Source organism: Arachis stenosperma, chromosome 2, assembly GCF_014773155.1.
Source record: "Arachis stenosperma cultivar V10309 chromosome 2, arast.V10309.gnm1.PFL2, whole genome shotgun sequence".
In the NCBI taxonomy this organism is placed as follows: Eukaryota; Viridiplantae; Streptophyta; class Magnoliopsida; order Fabales; family Fabaceae; genus Arachis; species Arachis stenosperma.
In genome coordinates, this window is record NC_080378.1 from 13698207 (window position 1) to 13721753 (window position 23547).

Here is a 23547-nt window from a genome sequence, read left to right on the forward strand (position 1 = left end):
AGTTTTTATTTGTGCTAAACCAGTGCTGCTGTTGGTCCTTCATTCCCATTCCCAAATGGTAGTAATTTTCAAAGCTCTGATACCCAACTTGTGAATCCATCAATTCGGTCCATAATGTTTTCACCTTGACGAGTAAAGATTAGAGCTTGCTCCATCATCAGTTAGTTGCCTCTGTTTCCTTATTTGGTTTTCCTTCTATGAGAAAAGTTCACGCTTTTATTTAATTTCAAGTTGGTAACATTCATTAGTGTTTTATGTTCAAAACTCATGTATGAATTTTTGGACCGAGTTAAATGCAGTAAGTTTAAATTGTAGTTACATCCAAATAATTCAATGTGCATTATTGGTTTTTTTCCCTTTCATGAATTACAGATAATTGTTCCTTGTGATTTTGTTGAAAGATTCTTGAGGACTTTTAAGATGCTGGCAATTGATCCTGCAAAAAAATTATCTTTCAATCGATTGATTAGCAATGGTGATTTGGTTATAGTTTATGAAAGGCATGACAACCTGTGTCTGAAAGTGCTATACTGCAGAATCGATTCGGTGTCTTTAAGCATTCAGAATGGATAGGAAAGCCATTTGGGTCTAAAGTATTCAGCAATAAGGGTGGTTTTGTATATTTGTTAGCTCCAACACCGGAGTTATGGACTCTAGTTTTAAGCCACAGGACTCAGATTCTCTATATTTCGGATATTAGCTTTGTTATCATGTACTTGGAGGTTGTTCCTGGTTGCTAGGTTCTTGAATCTGGCACTGGAAGTGGATCTTTAATCTCAAACTGCAGCTACCTGTATTAGACTGACGTAATTCCTAAATAAATTTTGCTTCTTTAAAGAAGGGAAAATGGAAAACCTTAATGGAGACAACAATGGTTCTAATGGTTCTCTCCCTTGCAAGAGGAGGCAACGTTCCAATGGAAGCTATGCGCCGGACAGTATTGTTTCTTCCGTTATGGCTAGACCTTGTGGCGAAGCTAGAGGTCACACAGGCTATTTGACATTTGCCAGACTTAAATGGCTCTGATGAAGAGTGCTACCTACCATGTCCATCCATTTTTGTAGCAAGGAAAATAGGTCAATCTTAGTGCCTCCATTCAATTTGGCTATGTGCAGAGACAAGGATAACGTGGAGCATTAATCTATTGTGGAAGTGCGGGTTTTCAATGGGCTTGACTGCTATTGACCGATTTAAATGCATAATTGATCTAGTTAGGCCCGTATTACTAGTTTTTGACCGATCCGGTCTAGTAGTTTTGATACTATGTATTTTTTTTTTTCAGTAGGAATCGGATATTTTCTTCTTTGATTTGTCTTAATTATTATATTTAGTTATAAGGTAGATTATTCAATTTTTTGTTCTTTCTTGAACGTGTCATATATTTATTCGAAAATGTCACATTACATGAGAAACAAACAATATTGAATTATCAATATAAATAATAATAGGTTTTATAATAAGATTTTTGCCTTTGTTTTATAACATGATGCTCTTATTTTATAAAGGAGCAACAAAAAAAGATCTGCATCCATTTTTTCTCATCTCAGCAATCGATTATAAAAGCTGTGATAGAACATCTAATCATTTATAGATGTGCTTGCATGCATTCCGGACAAGGAATACTTGATAAAGTTTCATTCTTCTTCACATTAGGTGTTTGTAAAAAATTTTTTAAAGGGCATTTTAAGATTTTTTACTCTTCACACTTTCACATAACAATACTACCCCATTTTTTTCATTAGATTGCTACCCTGAGAAATGATTACTTTGTGAGATCTGCTATGTAAACCTGTGAAAACAGGGCCATGGGCTCATGATCAATTGTTTTGTGAAGAGAAAAGCATAACAAATTAGTGGCTAGCTGTTGTTGCAATAGATATGAGTTGGTCATACAAAAAAAATGACCATTTTATATTTATCGGGATAGAAAAATAAGTTTTGAAGACCATTTTACTCATTTCACCTTCCATCAATTTATAATTATAAAGATGGCTAGCAAAATAGTGAAATTACATCCACAAGCTTCCTTGGTCGAACACGTGTCCTCAATGTAATTACATTCCTGCCCTACATATACATCTTTATTTACAACTTCTGTCCTTTTTTATCTTTCTTTTAACCTATTTGAAGCTGAAAAGTTGAGGACACTACTTATCTCTCAAACTCTCTCTCCTGCAATGTTGTGATCTGTTTCAAGGTCCCTATTTATCTACTGGATCGAAGGCAGTGGTGGCTTCAGCAATCCCCAAATCACTCTTTTGAGTTCAAATGCTGCTTTGTGATTGGTTTTGTGGTATAAACATGGGATTGGCGAGTAATTATTTCCCAGGTAATTGTTCTAATCTTTGGTTAATAGGATTATGGGAAAGTTCCAGCAATTTTGGGCGGGATCTCTAAAAAATTTTCAAATTTCAATCCTTTTGGTAAGATTAGATAGTAAGGTGTAAATAATTCTTTCGTTTTGCCGCGCATGCGTGGTTTGGAATCAAGGATATAAATAGAGCATGTCGGTTATGCAATGAACTCACCAATTTCAAATAGTGTATATCTTTTACTCACATAAGCGGTTTGGAATCAGAGGCTTCTAGGTTTTTAAATCGCAGATGTCTATGAGTCAACATAGGGGTAGCATGAATCAAATTGTTGATCGTGTTGCAGATATCAATCCAACAAAGTTAGGTTGGAATTTAGTGGTTGGTGTTGTCCGTTTATACGAGTTATGCAGCCAATCCAATCCTGCTGATGTTTATAGCTTAGAGATGGTGCTGCAAGATGAACAGGTATTTTATTTCTATGCTGATTGTAATTTATTGGCATTGTGGTTATATAGTTGGTTGGCATTTGTGGTCTTATTAGTTATTTTTTTCTATTTTCAGGGTGATCGGATACATTGTTCAATCCCAAAAGGAAATATTGTGGTATTCAAGACCTTGATACGTGAGAATGGAATATACTCGATGAGAAATTTCATTGTTAAAGGAAATAACAATTTCGTGAAGACAACGGGGCACAAATATAAATTGAATTTTTACATGAAGACATGTGTTTCACGTCTTCCCAGTGATACGTTTCATTTAAATCCTTTTAGTTACGTTCCATTCCCTGAAATTGAGGCAATGGTTGGAATGAATCGCATTCACCTGTTAGGTAAATTTCTATAATATGTAGTGTTCGGTCCATTTGTTTCTGTTGGTTTCATAATTTGGTTTTAATTGTGGTTTCCTTTTTTTTTGTCATTTTACAGATTTCATCGGTCAGGTGGTGGGTAAGGAAAATGCTCAAGATATGGTTACGAAATCCGGCCAGCAGAGTAAATGCATTGCACTTTACCTGGAGGATTTAGAGTTAGTTTTTTTGTGTTATTAATGGGTTTGTTTATATATAATGTGCTCTGCCGAAATTCCTTTATCATTGTGAATAATCGTTATGTCATTGTTTAGGCAGAATAGGATGAAGTGCACCCTCTATGGTGAATCTGTAGATAAAGTAATTAGTTTCATGGATAAACCAGAAAACGAGCCAGTCATCTTGGTGGCACAGTTGTTTAAGCCACATTTCTACTTGAATGAAGTCAGTGTTCAAAACAGTCTTTATGCTTCTCGGGTTTTTTTCAATCCAGATATTCCTGATGTTGTATCATTTAAGAATAGGTAATTATAGTATGTATTAGAACTGTTATTTATTTTGGTGAAGATTTATTAAAGGATATGCATTCTGATGTATTATTCGCTTTAGCTTAATGAAACAGGGTGAGAGAGCGTCACAGCCTATTAGTCACATTGATATGCAACCTCAATACTCTGTTAGTCATGAGCTTTCAGCCGGGGCATTTCCAGTAAAGACAATTGAGGAGATTCTTAACATGACAACTGTGTGTTTTTTTATTCCTGTTAGTCCGTATTAGTTAAATGATTTAAATCATTTTCTTTACGTTTTTTTATTTACGTGTTGTAGGAAACATTGTGCTGGGTTGTTGGAACAATTGTCTCCATTGAGGTTGGTGCTACAGATTGGTTTTATGCTTCGTGTAAGACTTGCCCGAGAAAAGTTAAGGAGAACAAAGATCGATATTTTGCGAGTACTGTGGAAAAGTGGGGTTTAATCCTCCGTTGAGGTTGTGGAATTGATTTATAAGTAGTTATGATAATGTGAACAAAGTCTGAATAATAGAAAAGCTTGTGTTGCCTAAATGTGTTGACATTATTGCTTTGTAGGTATCGGCTTAATGTTGTCATCACTGATGGAACTGGATGTGTTAATGTTATAATATGGAATCAAGAAGCCAAATTGATTATGGGAAAGCCTGCAGGTGACATGAGAGACCTGAGTGTAAGATAATATTTTCATTCTTTTCTTTCATATAAGATCATGCTATACAGTTTAAAAGTGTTTTGTGTCTTACATATTAGCTTGATACCTTGAATTAGCAGAAATCTGAAAGCACTAATTCCTACCCAAAAGCTTTTGACTCACTGCTTGAGAGGAAGTTCCTTTTTAAAATATCCGTTGGAAAGAAAAATATTAGTACTCTTGACCAGGTATATAATGTAATTAAGATAAGTGATGATGTCTCACTTATTGGAATGTATAGCTCCCAAGCTTCCTCTGCAGAAATTGAGGTCTGTTTTCAACCATTGTCAAAAATTTAGGTTCTTATACATAAGTTTTTTTTATCCTATTTTTCATTGCTTTGGTATGTTTTGGCTTAGGGTGCGGATCCAAGTGTTTCAAATTTGTTGGCTATAAGTGGACAAACTGATAATGAGTCGGACGGAATTGGTGTAGCAGTTGTTTCTTTATCAAAGGTCAGTAATAGATTCTTATAATTTCCTTATATAAAAACTTATTTAACAATCCATTAAAAATCCTGAATTTGAGAAATTTGTTGGATTGTGCAGGACTCTGTAATGGAAAGTAATTCTGATATAGGGTTGGAAACTCCTGCCAAATCTACGGGTGTTGAATTTGTTTCAAATTCTACAATAATGGTTGGGATGGATAGTCCAGATGTGCAAGGTTCCAGCAACAAGACCACGAGACGTGGAGCTGGCAAACGAAAGATTGAGTGAAGATCTATTATAGTTATTGTTGTTTATAGTTTTAGATGTAGTTGGTCGTAGGCTGAAGTATAGAGAAGTATGTCTTTTGCTAATGTTTCCAATTTACATGTCTTAGTGCTGTTTATTTACGGATGAAGTAATGTGGTTGACCATCTAAGTTTCGGTATCAATCTGTGTTGTTAAGTGTAACCCTTTATGGTTAAATGTTATTGAAGTTAACATATTATGTGCAAATATTATTTCTTATTTAAAGAGTACCTTCTTTTAATATCAATTTATATATTCAATAGGTTAATCCAGAGGCAGGTGTGTAATGAAAACTTACCAATCTTAAACATGTCCGTAAATTTACTTCGAACTTACATTCATAAACTCTATGTGTGGAACATGTTGCTTTGACTTTATTTTAGTTGAAAGCCAAAGTTGAAAATTAATTTAAAATAGAATTGTTATCATGCTAAAGGAAAAGGAAGTTGTAGCCTAATAATAAGTTATGCGACTGCCTACCAAAAAGATTTATAGACTACTTTTTATACAACCTTATCAGTGAATATATATATTTGTGTGGTTGAATAAAATTACAATAGGAGATTAATTGGAAAATATTTTACAAGGTAGTATAAAATTATTAGCTTTTTTGGTTACCATTAGCTATTACAACCTTATATAAATAGTTGTGGAATAAAAACTCAGAATTCCATAGGAGATTAATTGAAAAATATTTTACAAGGTAGTATAAAATTATTAGCTAATAGAAAAAATATCCATGTAAACAAATTTTGTTTAGATTCAACAATAAGATATGACATGTATTCAACTAATGTTAACCAAATTAACTTTATTAACATTTTTTGAGGTAGGCTATTGAGTTATAAAATAAACATCACCTATACTATCTAGAATAACCATCTGAGTACTAGGGATAATAAACATCTCAGGTCAATTTTCGAGATCACCAAAGATCGAACTCTTGACCTTTCAGACTTAGAGTTCTTATACCATGTAATAATACCACTCATTCCAAAAGTTTCAATTGATGTGAAAAGGTAACATTACTGATTATATCTCTAATACTTCTTAAATCTCTATTGTACACATTGTACAAACATTCCATTAGCTCCCTATACTTTCTCAAAAAATATAACATTAGAAACCACATCTATAAAAATTTATGTAATCTCTTCACTAATTAATAAAGGGTCCTTATGGTTAGATCAGACTTTATGTTATCTCCAACTCTAAATGATTATTTTAACTCATATGTAATAGAGAATACATGAATACATGAATATATATGTTTTTAAATGAGAAGATAAAAAATCTGTGTCTCTCCTGACATAAGGAATAAATTTTTTTAAGGGAAAGATGGTAGAAACAAAAGAAAAAATGATAGCTAAAATAAACGGTCTGTGTCAATATTAATGGAAAATCTAAGGAGAGATTATGCCGCTTAAAGATATACAATTGCCACAGAGAGTCTGCACTCGATTAATTGCATTAATGGCGTTCATTTGTTAATGTCGACATAAACTCTCCCTTAACTTTATTAGCTTTCAAATCTTTGCAATGATCCCCATCAATCAATCAGAATTTGGATATTCATTTATAGATCATGTAAAATATACTGAAATAAACAATTTTATTCGATGGTAACCCTTTGAAGCAAAATGTTGATAAGCCGTCATTATTGAAAGTAAGACTAGACTAACTCATTTAATTGACTAGAAAGAAATGACTGATCTTAAAGGACGGTATCAAGAAATGTGAAGTATTTGCTATACAAAGCCTGGTATATTAGCTATCATTATTTAGTGCTGAGAAATTAGCATTTTATCATAAAATGATTATTCAAAATTTGTGAGTCCCTACAAGCATGAAAATAGTCAACTTAATTTTTATGATTTCATACCTTAATAGGGAAACACTTCACTATAAAATGGCCTCAACTGAGCTACCATTTCATATTCAAAAAATAAACAAGTAACTAACACTTATAACTATCAATAGACTTTTTCTATCATTGTCTTTGCCTTACTTCTCAGTTACAAAAATGAGTGACATTCCCCCTAAGGGAGTCATCCTGCCAGACCTTCCTAATGAGATCATGCTTGGGATATTTCATCGTTGTGATGCAAGAACGCTTTTAAGTGTTCGATCAACATGCCGCTATTGGAGAAACAAACTTAACTCCTATGAGTTCATAACAGAAATGGGAACAAGATGGAAAAGCAATGGTTGCTCCCTCTTTGCACATTTCGGATTCTCATCTAGGTGGGCTACTCCCCTAGATTGGATGATGAAAATTAATGCATGGAGTGGTCAAACCTCTGCATTCCAATTTCCATTTTTGTTAACACAAGAGGGATGGTTTCACATTATTGGTGTTCAGAATGGTATATTTTGTATACGTTATTGTTCTATGGGGAAAAGAACCTTTATACTTACTTGGAACCCAACAACTAGGAAGTCTAGCATCATGAATGATCCTGGAAAACATTATTGTGATGATTGTGCTTTTTTCTTCTCATTTGTTTACTATCCCAGGTCCGTTAATTATGCAGTTGTCCACCTATTCAAGGAAAAGCCCGAAAGTCCTGGATGGACATTAACAATGTCTACAAATTTAGTCAGGGGTTGGAATGTGTCGCTCACATGTCCACCCTACGTTGATAGACTGGATCCTGATTACGTTTCCTTGATGGTGTTATTTATTGGGTAAGTTGCTTACTTCATGAGGAGGATGTTGACCCTCCATGTATTGTATCATTCTCTGTAGTAACATTTACTTTTCATAAATATTCCCTTCCAACTGAAGCTCATGCCCATTGCCTTAATCTGTTGATCCGAAATGATAAGCTCTGTCTGGCTACAAATAATCATGATGATCAGTCATATAGCTCTACCATTTGGCAAGCTGATGCTATCAATGATGATATTATTTGGAGCAAGCTATATACGTTTAATGGTATTGGGGTTCCTTACATACCAGCACTATTTGTTGATGATAACCTTTTACACATCATGGAAAGGCATCTACCAATGCTGGATATGGATGGTATGAAGTCGACTTATTTCCATATTCTCAAGTACAACGAAACAAATCACACAAGGAAAACAGTTCGGTGGATCCAATATGACAACTACGTGAAAATGAAATCAATCCATAAGTTCAACGAAAGTTTCTTCCCAGTCTAATTTACAATTTTAATGTCTTCTTTGTTATATTTGGTGTGCTGGTAGTATCTGTCTGTTTTTAGTTTTCTATCATTTTATTTAAATCTTTTTTGCTGTATTAGTTGTTAGCAGTTGTATTAGTTTAGCGTTAGTTTGAACGGGAAAGATTGCTCACGAAAATAGTTGTCATATGCCCATATCTACTTTTAAATTAATAGTAACATCTCACTTTTTCTTAGTGATGACTTGGTATTATGTATTCATTTTACCTGTGCAATCTTCATGGCTATTAAATTGTGAAGGGTTTGAATTTATATATTACTTTAAATTCATAAGTTTATATGTTTATTGCAGTTTCACTGTAAAATGTAGTAAGATTATATCAATAGTGGATCATACAATGTTTCAATCATAACTTACTATTGAGTTATACCTAACTGGATCCAATATACACAGTCCATACTAAGATTTATTTTTAATTTACATAAATATATGGACATATTCCTTATAACTTATTTTTTACAAAAAAAAATTATTTTCACTTCTTCAATTTTAACCGAATGTTCTTATTTAAATTAGTACATAACTGTACAAAAATGTACCAGATATTATACAATATAAATATAAACAAAAAAATATACAATAAAAAACAAACTCTTGATTCAATCGGATAACTAGCTTTGTTAAGTTTATCACTAAAATTTTTTTGTGTAAAGAAAAAAAAACAAGATAGATTTAAAAAAAATTAGCATACATAAGTCAAAGAAATAATATGTAAATTACATACATAATCACATAAAATTTTTCAGAAATTTATAATTATAATATGCATTAAAGTCAAAAGATATATGCAATTAAAGGTATTCAATTACCTAAATTATTTTTTTGATATTTTAATGTTAAAGGTAATTAATTATAGTCAGTTAGAGTACATAAAGAGTACATATAGTTAATCACAATACTTTTTTTGTTTTCTTTCCTTATTTATTTAAAATTTTTAAAATGAATACGTGACAATTTTTTTCATTTTGGTTCTAAAATTAAGCTATTACGGATATATCCTATGCAAATTGAAAACTGTAAAGAAAGGATAGAAACAAAATAAAATGTAGGGAGGGTTTTGAAATTTTTAAAAAAATTTAAAGCCAAAAAATTTACTTTACTTGATCTATAATTCTTAGTTAAAAACTTACATCCTAATTAATTATATTAGTTACAGGTATTATTATTGTATCTGATTTTTTTTTAAAGAGAAAATTTCAATCCCCTCCCTGCGAGATGCGAAAATGACGCTCCCCTCCTCTCTGTTTATAAAATGTATTTTCCTCCCTTATAACCTTTAAAAAAAACCTCCTCTTTAATCCAGTTTAAAATTTTTATGTTAACTTTATATATTTTTCAAGAAAAAATAAATTATTTTTTACAAAAAGATCCTTTAACGTAAATTTATTTTTTTAATGGGATTTTGCTTGCGAAAGTACCTTTTAATAAATTAGTTTTTTATTGACAAAATTAAATTTTGACCAAAATAATTTTAAAAAAATTCAATAATTAAAATATTGTTTTCTAAGATTCTCTTCAATAATTTTTTGATTATTAAATTATGATTTTAATAAATTTTTTGTTTACAATTTTTTTTATTATACTATTAATTTTTCGATATCAATGTATATTATTTAAACTTTAAATAAAAAAATGTTACAATTGTTAATGTGTATAACAATTAATATATATTGATTTTGAAAAATAATCTTACTAATATATTTTTTAATATTAAAATAATTTATATTGATATCAAAAAATTAATAGTAAAATATAAAAATTGTTAGAAAAAATTTTGGTCAAATCATAATTTAATAATTAAAAAATTGTTAAAGGGTATCTTAGAAAAAATTAATTTTATTATTAAACTTTTCTAAAAATATTTTTGGTCCAAATATAATTTAAGCAATAAAAAATAATTTATTAAAAGGTATTTTGGCAAGCAAAATTTAATCAAAATAAATTAAATTTTTTGTTAAAGAAAATTTTTTTAAAAAAAATTATTTTACGTTGAAAAATGGATATAATTAACACAAAATATTTAAAATGTATTAAAGAATAGGTTTTTTAAAAGTTATAAGGGACGAGAATATACGTTTTAAAAACAGAAGAGAGAAAAGTGTCATTTTAGCATCTCATGGGAGAGGAGAGTGAAATTTTCTCTTTTTAAAAAAATCCTGATATGAAATTTTAATAACTTGAAAACATACCTGAACAAGTTTTGTTTTAAATTTATTTAATACAACAACAGAATTGACACGCAAGATTGATAGGCAACTTTTGGAAACTTTGGAATAGGAATAAATTACAAAATGTAGCCATGCTATTTAAAATGTGAAACATAATTCAAAGCCAAAAAACTTACTTTACTCAATATAGAATTATTAGTTAAAAACTTATATCTTAATAAATTATATTAGTTATAATTATATCTGATAATTTTTTATAATTGCTGATATAAAATAGTTAAAGTCAGTAGAAAAGACTGCCATTAAAAAAATGCCATAGAATATTTTATGTTATTCATGAGTGATATTGACAAAATATTAAAATGATGCTCTAAATTTTCTGCTATTTGACCCAAATGTTAAAAATTCAAATAGTACACAACTAAACAAGTTTTTAAATTTAGTGAGCACCGATGAAATGTAAAAAATAAGGACAACTTTCTCCCCAGGTTAATATATTTACCTTTTAGGATTTTCTATTAAAAGCACAGTTTATGTTATAGAAACTATAATTTGTAGGTTTCCAATTCATCGGGGAGATTTTGTTCTCTATAGCCTACACAAATGACAGTATATAGTATCGACAATTAGTCCTGTATCAACAATCTATCATATCAAGGTATCTGAAATAGTATTACTTTAGCAACACAGTAAACAATGCATTGACTTTTATTAAAAAAACTTAATATTTTATACTCAAAGAATGACTACACACTGACAAAACTAAAAATGACTTTGAAGAGACATTTTTTCTTTATATAATCAGGGAACCAAACTCTTTTTTCCAATTATTAAAGAAATGGATCACGTGCTTTTAACTAGCATAAATATATAATATTAACTTCAGTAATGGAAACTTATACTCACAAATGGCTATAAATTTCTAACCTTTACAAAACCCCCTTTTCAACATTCCCAAAAAATGAATAAACACTATACACCACCAAAAAATGATAAAATCCCTCCCAAAAGAGTTAATCATTGAGATTTTATGCCGAACTGATCCTCTTACTATTGGGAGATGCAGACTCCTGTCAACAGAGTGGATGAAAACACTATCAACTTTTGAATTCTTATCCCAACATTATATGTTTCATTCAAAGAATCAATGCTCAATTCTAATTCAAGCTTCCTTTCTCAATGGCCAGGTCAGAAAAATTCGATCATTAGGGTCAACCCAGATAAAGGTAATAGATTGTATTCATTCTTGCCACCAATATTAAGTCAGTCTCTATCCTTTAAAATCATCGGAGTTGAAAATGGTAATATTTGTTTTTCATATCAGACGAACGAACATACACATTTTCTGTTGGTATTCAATATATTAACTCGAAAAACCAAAGAGATTACTACTTACAACAAATTTGATTCCATAATCTCAATGAATAATATCTTAGCTTTTGTATATCTTCCAAGAGAGACTCAGTATTGTATTTTCCATGGTTTTAAAAAATCCTCAAATGATAAACATATTCTATATAAGATATATTCTTCCAAAACTCGACAATGGACAAGAATGTATGGTTGTCATGGTGTTATAGGAAAAATTAGTCCTGAGTATGTCTCACTTGATGGTCATTTGTATTGGATCAATTGTTCAGCTGACCAGTCCTCAGTACCAGAGTCAATTGTGATTTTCTCGATTATAACGAGAGAAATCAATATTTTGCCTATACCAGTACAATTTCGATCACATTGTCATAAGATCTTAAGTTATCAGGAAAAGGTTTGCTTCATTTCTTACCCTGGAAGTGTAGATAATTGTCGTGTATCCATGTGGAGCATTGAACGAAGAAGGAATGATTCTTTCTCATGGAAGGGAAGACTCAAGTTACAAGGTGTAAAGATATACGACCATCCTAGATTATTTATAGACAAAGATCTCATTACATTAACGGATGAGAGTATACATACAGGAAGACCTTCCAATGAAATTGTACTGTCAAGATTCAAATATTCTGAAGGATATTTAAGACACCATCTTCAATGTGGAGCATGGTGGCATCCCACGGAAGTCAATTTTATTAACCAACTTTGTCTAGGGTTATTCCCAGTTGAGTAGGATTGTAAAAAACAAAATCTTTTGTATTATTCTTTTCTACAGAACATGAGTCAATCAAGTTGAATGCTTTTTTTCAAGAAAAATTTCAAGAAAAGTTATTATCGATGACCAAATTCCGTGTAATTTAATTTGTATAAGTCAATAAAAATAGCATTTCACCTTATAGGAATAAAATATTCAGGAAAACAATTCTTATCATACCAGAAATGATAAGTATAAATATATCAATTAGAGAATTATGAGTAAAAAGATCGTGAATACAACATTTGTTTTAATCAATAAGAAGTTTTTTTAAACTAAAAATAGTAAGATATATAATTTTTTGAACAAAAAACAAAAACAAAAACAAAAAGAACTACATAAAATACATTACGCCAGTGGCATTGAGATATCTTAAAGAAAACAAACAGAAATAAATTAAACTAACAATAAATAAATAAGTAAAGAAAACAAAGGTTATGAGTTTCTCTTTATACAATAGTAAATAATATAATAAAAAAATTCAGCCCCATCCCATCAACATCGGAAATAACTGGAAAAAATTAAAATAATAACAAAAGTTTCTTGGGAAAGACAGTACATAACTAATTTTATCCTTGGATTTCTAAGACATTTAGAAAAAAAAATCTTAAATTTAGGTATGGCCAAAATAAACATATTATCAAAATATTAGCGTTAGCTAAATTTACTAATTAAATAATTTTCATGCTTGATTATTTTTAAACGTTGAAATAGCACAAATCACAATAATAAAATAAAAGAAGAAAAAAACAAAAAATCATAACGCATGCATTTGTACCAAATGCCAGTTTCACACATTCCCATGAGTACATAGCCATTAACCACGTTCCTAATTTTTTTTTCCTATGATGAAAAAAAAGAGGCACAATATTATAGAAAATTAGACATTCACGGAACCAATATATGGGAACAATAAACAAATAGTACAAGACAAATTGTACTTATAAAGGCAAATGGAGAACATGCATAGTCTATTAGATAATGCACACATCAAGTCACTCTGAGTGTGATTCTATTTTAACATTATCAGGAAAGTATTTTACTCCCAAGAATATTAATAATAAACCTAAATCTGAGTTGTAGGTTGGTTCTCCATGTAGAATATATAGAAAGAGTACACAATTATCTAACCAAGAACAAGGATAAGTAGGTCACAACAAACCTTTTTTAATGTGTCTTAGACTTCCACAAAACTTTTTGTTTTAACACCTGCATCTTCATAAATAAAAACTTCCAATTCACAACTTTTAATAGAGATCGTTCCCTCTGTAATAGTTTGTACTTTTCCTCTCCGTAATAGTTTGTAGTTTTCCTTTGTAAAAGAGGTAAATGAAACACATACAAGGCTTATTTTCACAAACTAAGCCTCCATCGCTACAGTTCCTTCTGTAGCCTTATTTCCTCAACAATTTTGCTGAAGATTTCCAGGGATGAATTCAGATAAAGCAAAACATGCAAGAAAACAGAGATATGCTATTGTTGTGGGGAAGAAGCAAAAATTATATCACAGAACACATGAAGGTTATATCATTTGTTTATCTTTACTATTAATTTCTTCAATCTGAGTATGACATTATACTCTTCTTATTCGAATGTTACACTTTTTTGTTAGTTTCTACTTGCATATTTTCCCTTTTCTTATTACATGTAAAATACATAAAGTGTTGGACATTACATTGCAGAGAATCAAAGACCAGATTCCTCACAGTGTCACACATTCAAAGAAGATTATTCTGTTGGTAGACGACCTCTTGCTGAAATACAATCAGGCAAGTTGACCTTTAATGTCTAAGCAAATAAGTCAATTATATTTAAGAAAAAAATTTACACAAAAAGAATTAAAATTTTAAGCACAAAATCTGTCTATATTTTCCTGTAAGCTTAACATCGTTAAGCAAGAGCATGACAGAGATTAGTAAACATCCATATGTCTCTTTGTTTTTATTTATCTAACAAGATTCTAGATATCATTCCTGGTAATAAGTCTAATGAGTAATGTAGTTATTCATCCTATTAATTTGACTGTAAGGAATCCATCAAACTAAAAGGTAATACTTATATCTATGCATGCCTTTTATGACAGACAACTAAAACTTATAACAAATATAATTTCATGAAATCAGTTTCCCGTGCATCTCATTTGTGCCAAACATTGTGCAAGTCTAAAAACTATTTGTTTCAAGGATGTACTGCACGAGAGAGTATTGTTACGGAAATAAAGAATAGTTCCCAAATTCAGAGAAAGTCTACAAGAAATCGTGATACTTCCCGACGAATAGATGTAACAACACAACATGCAACTCTATCAGGAGAACATCTTGGGAAGACTTCCTCTCATATTCAACCAGGTATCTTCTTATTTTGGATTAAATTTAGTTACCCAACTATCTCAGGTGTATATAATTAGGTTACTATAAAAATTTCTGTAAACAATGAGGATTTTTGAAGATTTGAGTTTTAGCAATATCATTATTCTATGACATATGTCAAAAATTGAAACTATTAGCTACTTATTATACACAAGGTTGTGTTAGAAAAAATAAGATCACTTAAATTACAAATACGGTAGTTGAGAATGAGATAGGTTCAAACAGATTCATTGTTCAACAAAGTATTAGTAATGTTATGCATAATATCGATATAATCATAAAATGCAATAACATTTGACTTGAAAATAACTAGATATTTCACATAGATCATGACAGTAGGTTTTCTAAGTTTGTGAAAATCCAACCGGTAAGTGACTGATTCAATTGTTAGTGTCACTGTGCTTTAACCGGAGTTCAACAGTTTTATTTAAATATAAACTAAAATTATTCAAAGGTGAATATGTAATTTCAAATTTTTAGTTAAATTATTTCTAAATTAGTAAAATTAATATCTCACAATTTCACAAAATAACTTGACTATAATTTAGCAATAAAAGATCACAGACAACTCCAAACATCTAGAAAACGTTAACAAATTTCCAACCAAACCCACAAATTATGACAAATCATCAAGAACATATTACATACAGCAAAATAAAATGTCACGCATACAAATACACATTCAAATTCCTTAGAAGTTATTATGAAAAAATTTTCTTTAAAAAAAGGCTTCATTTGGTTATTGGCATCAATGTCGAATTGGATTTTCATGATCAACAAAATTATTCCAAAAAATTTCTGAAATTTTCATCTACAGTCAACAAAACTATTCCAAAATTAAAAGAACAAAAGCAACAAAACAAGCAGCAACCGTATTCTATTTTGTTAATCAACAGAGTTAATCAAAACAAAATTATCACTACTATTGGCAATTACAACTACCAGAATCCAGAATCTTAAAACACCAATTCAGGATCATATAATTAACCAAATAAAAAAAAAGAATGAGCTACGGAAGAAGTAAAGAAAGAGAGAGAATAACATAATCAAACCGTATAATTTTGGACGGCAGCAGAGACATATGGCGATAGTCCACGGCGGTAGAAGTCTCCACGGCGGCAGAGTAAAACACGATGGCACTTGGCTGTGAGCTCAATAAAGAGAGGGATCAATGTCAGAGACGGGCGAAGACAACGATGACAGCCACCAGTACAGCACGGCCGCTGAAGACGACTGCAGACGTGGGCTTGACAACACCAGGAGGACACAAACCACTATGGCAACAACAGCTCCGAGCAAACCATTTGGCGATGCGAGGCTAACGGATCCAGGCTAAGAGGTGCCGGCTGACAACGATAACGAAAGTTCTAGCCTTGACGACACAACAAGGGCAGAGAACTCAACACCATTACTACTAGCGGCGCTGGAACTCAGACAGATAGAAAGGGTATGCAGTTAGGGTTTTCCTTCTTGAGAGAGTCAGAGAGGGGATGGGGGTATTCATTAAATTGACTTTTTTTTTACATTGGTTAGTTATTTAGGTTCCTATAATGCTTGCGTTTTTTATTGGTTTTATAACGGCCACTGATTGATAAAATACAAAATCAATTGAACAAAAAAAAAGCTGTAATGCCACAAATTTTGTTATCAAGTGTATTTTTATTATTACCTTATCTAAATTCAATGCTTACTGCCATTGTTTAAAAAGTTTTCTAATTGGTTAGTTCCTGAATGAAATATGCTAAATGATCATTGACATTATTCACTCAATCTTTAATTTTAATTGATAAATGAACCTCTAATTTAGTGTATCTATATTGAAGAAAATCTTTTATTTTAACAGTTCACCAATAAGTATTAAATGACTGGAAGGCTAGAAGAGAGTTATAAAATCTCTCTATACACTTTTCTATCAATTGGCATACAGACCAATAGATGTCTTTATTCATTAAGTTGACTTTTTTTTAAGTGGTAAGTTATTCAGGTATCTATAATAATGCTGTATTTTAGTAGTTTTATAATGCCCGTGATAAAATATAAAATCAATTGAACAAACAAATTCGAAAGCCACAAATTTTGTTATTACGTGTATTCTTGAAAATTACATCATATAAATTCAATACTCAGTGCCATTTTTAAAATATTTTCTAATTCATTACTTTCTGGAAAAATATTAAATAATCATTTACATATGTACTCAGTATTAATTTTACTTGATAAATGCTACTTCTATTGTAGTGTACCTGTAATTAAGGGATTTTCCAATGTTAATAGCTTACGAATCACTATTGAATGGCAAGCAGGCTAAAAGAAAGAATATAATCTCTCTATACAATTTTAACTCCAATTGGCATGTAGAATAATAGATGTCTTCAGTAATTAAGTTGACTATTTTTAAGTGATTTTATAATGCATGTGAATTAATTAAATACAAAATTAATTGAACCAAAAAATTCTAATGCTACAAATTTTGTTATTAGATGTATTTCTTAAAAGAACATTATCCAAATTCAATGTTCAATGTCACTTTGTAAAAAAAAATGCTGACTGTTAGCTCCTAAATAAATTTAGTTAAATGATCATTTACATTATGTACTCAGTCTTTAATTATAATTTATAAGTGCAATCTCTCTCATTCATATCTGAATTTAACGAATTCTCCAATTTTAACAGCTTATGAATTACTATTGAATGGCAGGCACGGTGGAAGAGGACAATTCTATTTGTGACGATCACGATGAAACACATGAAGACCATGGTATGTTGTTCATTTCATATAACCAAATTAATATCTAAAGAAGCATGCAAATGTTAATTTTCTAATAGGAAAGTCATCTAATTAACGAATAACACTATGTTTGGTTTGATGGAAAATAAATGAAAAAAATCAATGGAAAGAAAATAGATGGAAAATGATTTTTTTTCTTTGTTTGGTTATCAAAGAAAATAAGAAGGAAAGAAAATTCCTGTGTGGGTCTCACTAATGAAATTTTCTTTCCATCACAAGCATGAAAACAAGAAGAAAAGTACTATAATTTTGTATTTTCAATACTAAACTTAGTTATTTTTTTATTGAAAATATTAATATAAATTTGGTTTAATATATTATTATAATAAGAAAATTTTTAAATTTTATATATATTAGATAAATAATTTAAATTAAATATATAAAATTATAATATTCTATAATATTTATAAAATATAAAAAACATGATTAAATAAATATATTTATACTTTATTATGATAAGGGTATTAATGTAATTTGATACTGTTATGATTATGATTTTCTTCTCACTTTTGTTTGGGTCCAAACAAAAAAAAATTCTGTCTCTTTTCTTTCCACTATTTTTCTGTTCATCCAAACAACATATAAATAACTCAACTTTTCCTTCCATTTTCTTTCTTCTTATTTTCTTTTCTCTTATTTTCTTTTCTTCCATTTTCTTTGCAACATCCAAACAAAGTGAAAATGTTTATTCATATGTTTTAGAAATGCTGTTGTTTTACACGAGTCTGCTAAATTTTGATGTCTTCATTGTACAGCTGAAGAACCACATAATTTACCGCCTGACACTATGTTGCAAAATGAAAGAGAAGGTAGTACATTGAAATATGAATCATGCCTTTTACAGGCTGTTTAATACTAAAGCTGATTTTAAAAAGAACCCATGATTTACAGGTTATTAGATATGGGGGATCCAGATTTTGAGTGCGAGCACTGTGGCGCTAGGTTCTGGTATGATGAACGAATTGATAGACATTATAATTCAAGAAATCCTAAATTCACTTTATGTTGCCGTCGAGGTCAAGTGCAGCTACCAAGACTACAACAACCACCAGAAATTCTTGATGAGTTATTCTTTGGCTCAGATGCAAAAGCTATTCATTTCCAAAATAATACTCGCACATATAATAGCATGTTTGCTTTTACTTCGTTTGGGGGGAAAATAGATAGATCCGTTAAACAATAGTCGAGGACCCCTACCTTCATTTTGCATGGTCAATTATCACCTTATGGGAAGTTTATTGCCTCAAGAAGGAGCGTCAGCAAAATTTGCTCAACTATACATGACACTCAAAATGAGATTAAAAACCGGACTTCAGTTGTAAGGTATGATATATAATGTTGCTTCATCTGAATTTTAAAACTTTATGCAGTGTTTCAAAAATAATTACACAAGTTGCTTTACTTTTCAGTTCTGACAAAGACGCAGATAATGGAATGTTCACATAGTTTCAGACATTATATGCTAGATACACATAATGTTCTTACCAAATCTTTTCGTTGATGCGGGATGTCCTGACTAATAATCCCAAACAAACGTGCGTCTTAAGCTCATTGGAAAAAGGGGTAGAGATGGAAGAACATACAACTTGCCATCAGTTGATGAGGTTGCAGGCTTGGTTGTCGGAGATTTTGATCCACATACACAAGAAGGGATATTATTGTTGAAACAAAGTCTGGTGAACTTAAAACGGATTTCTGAACTACATCCGTCATACCTAGGATTACAATACCCTTTATTGTTTCCATATGGTGAAGATGGTTGGAGGGAAAAAATTTCATTGAATATAGTTAACACCAATCCTAACAATGAAAGCTCCTATGTAAGTATGAGGGATTTCTTTGCTTTCAGAATACAACATAGAAATTTACGTGAGGGTGTTTTGATCTATTTCTCGAAGACTTTTTCAACAATTCATAGTTGATGCCTACTCAATGATTGAAGCTTCTAGGTTGAAATATGTGTACTCAAAACAAAAAGAATTTAGAGCTGAAATCTATAAGGGACTAAAAGATGCAATTCTCAATGGAGAAACTGAAGCATCTAACATTGGAAAGCGCATTATTCTACCGGCAACCTTTACAGGTGGACCAAGATATATGATCCAAAATTATCAAGATGCAATGGCCATCTGCAGATCAATTGGTTATCCAGATTTATTTATTACATTTACTTGCAATCCACAATGGGAAGAAATCAAACGTTATTGCAAAGAGACCAACTTGAAGCCTGAAGACAGACCTGATGTAATTTGCAGGTTATTCAAAGCAAAGTTGGAGAAGCTTATCAAAGACATTAAAAATAGAATTTTTGGTGTTTCCAAAGCAGGTAAAAATAAATTATTATTAAAAAAAAACTACAGTTTGAAAAAGTCAACTGATTGGTGTGTTTAACAACCTTTGCTTGCAGTGATATACCATCGAGTTCCAGAAACGTGGATTGCCACATGCGCATATTACTATTTCTTGCAGCAGAATATAATATCCTTTCCAGAAGATATTGACAAAATCATATCAGCTGAGATCCAGATCCATTACATGATCCAAATTATTATGAAGCAGTTAAGCATTTTATGGTACATGGGCCATGTGGGCTTGCAAAGAAAAACTCCCCTTGCATGGAAACGGTCAGTGCATTCGTCATTTTCCAAAAAATTCGTTGATTTTACTACCATTGATCAAAATGGATATCCAATATATAGGCGTCGAGATGATAATAGAACCATTGAGGTTTCAGGTATTGAGTTGGATCGTTAGTTGTGCCTCATAATAGATTCCTATTGTTAAAATATGGTGCTCATATAAATGTTGAGTGGTGCAATCAATCACGTTCAATCAAGTATCTATTCAAGTACATTAACAAGGAAAATGATAGAGTAACAGCATCTTTCTTCAAATTCAGCAGTTGATCGTCCTAATTTCATTGTAGATGAAATAAAAATGTTTCATGATTGTCGCTACATCTCTCCATGTGAATCTGCTTGGAGGTATTTGCATATGATATATAGGAAACCATCAGTTGAACGGCTGAGTTTTCACTTGCCTGATGAGCAGACAGTTCTATTTGAAGATAACGACACATTGCAAACCACGGTAAAAGAGCAACAATCAAAGAATCAATCATAGCATGGTTCAAAGCAAATGCAACTTATGAATCAGCCAGACTATTAACTTACAATGAATTCCCAACTCATTTTGTCTGGAAACGAAGCATCAGAACTTGGGAACCAAGAAAAAGTGCTCAAGTAATTGGTAGATTATTCTTGTCCCACCCATCATCCGGTGAATTATACTATCTTAGAATGCTATTGAATATTGTAAGAGGTCCAACAAGTTATGAAGATGTTAAAACATACAATGGTGTCATTACTCTTCATTTAGAGATGCGTGTTATGCACGAGGTTTATTAGATGATGATCAAGAATATGTTGACGCAATTGAAGAAGCAAAGTCACTGGGGATCTGGACACTATGTGCGCAAACTTTTTGCAACACTTTTGTGGTCAAACACAATGGTACGACCTGAGGCCGTTTGGGAAAAAAGTTTTGGGCTATTATCAGATGGCATACTACATGATTATCACCTGTTTAACTCACCAGGTTTTATTTCCTTATCTAAAATTTAATCCTACCTTTCTACTTTATATTTCTTATCTATAGCATACCTTTTGTATAATTATGCTTTTATACATATGTTACAAATATAAGAAAAGAAATGATTTTTTTTAACAAAAATTTCATTACTGATTTCATACAATCATCATACTCATTGAAAGTTTTATTCATATTGCATTTGACTCTGTCTGAATCTGTTATTACAACTGACTCTGATTGAAATCGAGCAAATACTTAATAGTAACGGAAAGACACTGCGTGATTTTCCAACAATGCCATATCCTAATATGGAAACATAAACCTTCAACGGCGGGGAATTATGCAAAATAAATTAATACTTGATGAACTATCTTATGATCGTGTTTTCTTAGCAGAACAACACAGTCAATACTTAGCACAAATGACATCGGAACAGAAGACCGTTTATGATAAAATTATTGCTGCCGTGAACTCAAATTCAGGAGGAGTTTTCTTTTTATATGGATATGGAGGTACAGGTAAGACTTTTATTTGGAAAAACATTATCTGCTGCTATTAGGTCAAAAGGTGAAATTGTCTTAACAGTTGCTTCGAGTGGTATAGCATCTTTTATTACCTGGAGGAAGAACAGCTCATTCCAGATTTGCAATACCTCTTACTCCTGATGAATATTCTACTTGCAACATTAAACAAGGAAGTCCATTGGCAGAGTTAATTTCTGAAACAAAACTTATTATTTGGGATGAAGCACCAATGATGAATAAGTCTGTTTTGAAGCACTAGATCGGACTATGAGAGACTTGCTTCGTTCTACTAATGATTCAAGTTATCATTACCTTTTGGTGGTAAAACTGTAGTCTTTGGCGGAGATTTCAGGCAAATTCTTCCAGTTATCACAAAAGGGTCTCGACAGGTTGTTAATGCTTCAATTAACTCTTCTTACCTGTGGCATGAGTGCCAAATTTTGAGCTTAACACAGAATATGAGATTAAGAACTTCAACTGGAATTCACAATAGTGAGGAATTGAAATCGTTTGCAACGTGGATCTTGAATGTAGGTGATGGAAGGCTTGGACAACTAGAAGATGGATGTGGGTTAGTTGACATACCACAAGAACTTTTACTGACAGATTTTAATGACCCAATCCAAGCAATTGAAGCAATTTATACTGACTATCTAAAGGACTATTCAAACATACAACATTTGCAAGGAAGGGCTATCCTTGCGCCAACTATTAGCGTTGTTGAAGAAGTTAATGATTACATGCTCTCTTTGAATAACAATGAAATGAAAAGATACCTAAGTTCAGATTCGCCTTGCTTTAAAGAAGGAGATAATGACACATTAGCTAGCATACACACTCCAGAATTTTAGCAAGTATAAAATCACCAGGTCTCCCAAACCATGAACTCTGTTTAAAGAAGGTTGTCCTGTAATGTTGATTCGAAATATTGATCATTCAGCCGGTCTGTGTAATGGAACTAGATTGGTTATCACAAGGCTAGGCAACAAAGTAATCGAAGCTAAGGTCTTATCAGGAAGCAATATTGGAGAAAAGGTGTTCATTCCAAGAATGACCTTAACCCCGTCAGATGGAAAATTACCATTCAAATTTCAAAGAAGCAGTTTCCTTTGATGTATCATATGCAATAACCATAAATAAAAGTCAAGGTCAATCTTTAAATCATGTTGGGTTGCTACTTAAGCAACCTGTTTTTACACATGGACAACTTTATGTAGCTGTTTCAAAGTTACTAACAAAGATGGACTAAAGATCATAATATCTCATGATCAATCCAACAATTCCACATCAACATATAATGTGGTCTATCAAGAAGTTTTCAGAAATATTTAAACTGGTCTCAATATTCTTCGCTTGGTAAGATATCATATTTTTAGCATACTTATATATTAACTTCTTTAAATTCAAAATTTAGAATTGTTTTTATCAAATAACTATTTCTTTATGTGATTACTTCAACATAATATTTCTTTATAATAACTACACTTATATTTACACTTTGCAGATTATCCAAGAAGACCATAATGCAACTGTCATGCTTCCGTTCAAATAGTAACACTCAACTTCCACTTATATCCATGTAGTCGAAACTATGTGTTTTTATTAGAATACTTGACCTGTTTACTATTTGCTGCTCATTTTTTTTTTCATCTTATCCCAAACTATATAATGTAGGAGATAAATCATCA

General features: G+C 31.2%; 1 protein-coding gene and 1 pseudogene across 1 annotated transcript; both read left to right on the top strand.

Annotated features, from left to right (window-relative positions):
* Positions 1 to 414: 414 nt before the first annotated feature.
* Positions 415 to 1026, top strand: LOC130962592 (uncharacterized; annotated as a pseudogene).
* Positions 1027 to 2603: 1577 nt separating this feature from the next.
* On the top strand, positions 2604 to 5069 carry LOC130962593 (replication protein A 70 kDa DNA-binding subunit B-like). Its single transcript, XM_057888787.1, has 10 exons — positions 2604 to 2780; positions 2877 to 3147; positions 3245 to 3344; positions 3441 to 3650; positions 3736 to 3871; positions 3955 to 4091; positions 4215 to 4329; positions 4431 to 4619; positions 4710 to 4805; positions 4899 to 5069. The coding sequence occupies exons 1-10, from the start codon at positions 2604 to 2606 to the stop codon at positions 5067 to 5069; spliced, it is 1602 nt and encodes a 533-aa protein (XP_057744770.1).
* Positions 5070 to 23547: the final 18478 nt, after the last annotated feature.

What these genes read in the sequence shown, in the direction of transcription:
- LOC130962593 (XM_057888787.1), top strand. Translation starts at nt 2,604, where the DNA reads ATGTCTATGAGTCAACATAGGGGTAGCATGAATCAAATTGTTGATCGT. An exon ending in TGGTGCTGCAAGATGAACAG is followed by an intron (nt 2,781 to 2,876) that starts GTATTTTATTTC and finishes TTCTATTTTCAG; the next exon opens with GGTGATCGGATACATTGTTC. An exon ending in GAATCGCATTCACCTGTTAG is followed by an intron (nt 3,148 to 3,244) that starts GTAAATTTCTAT and finishes GTCATTTTACAG; the next exon opens with ATTTCATCGGTCAGGTGGTG.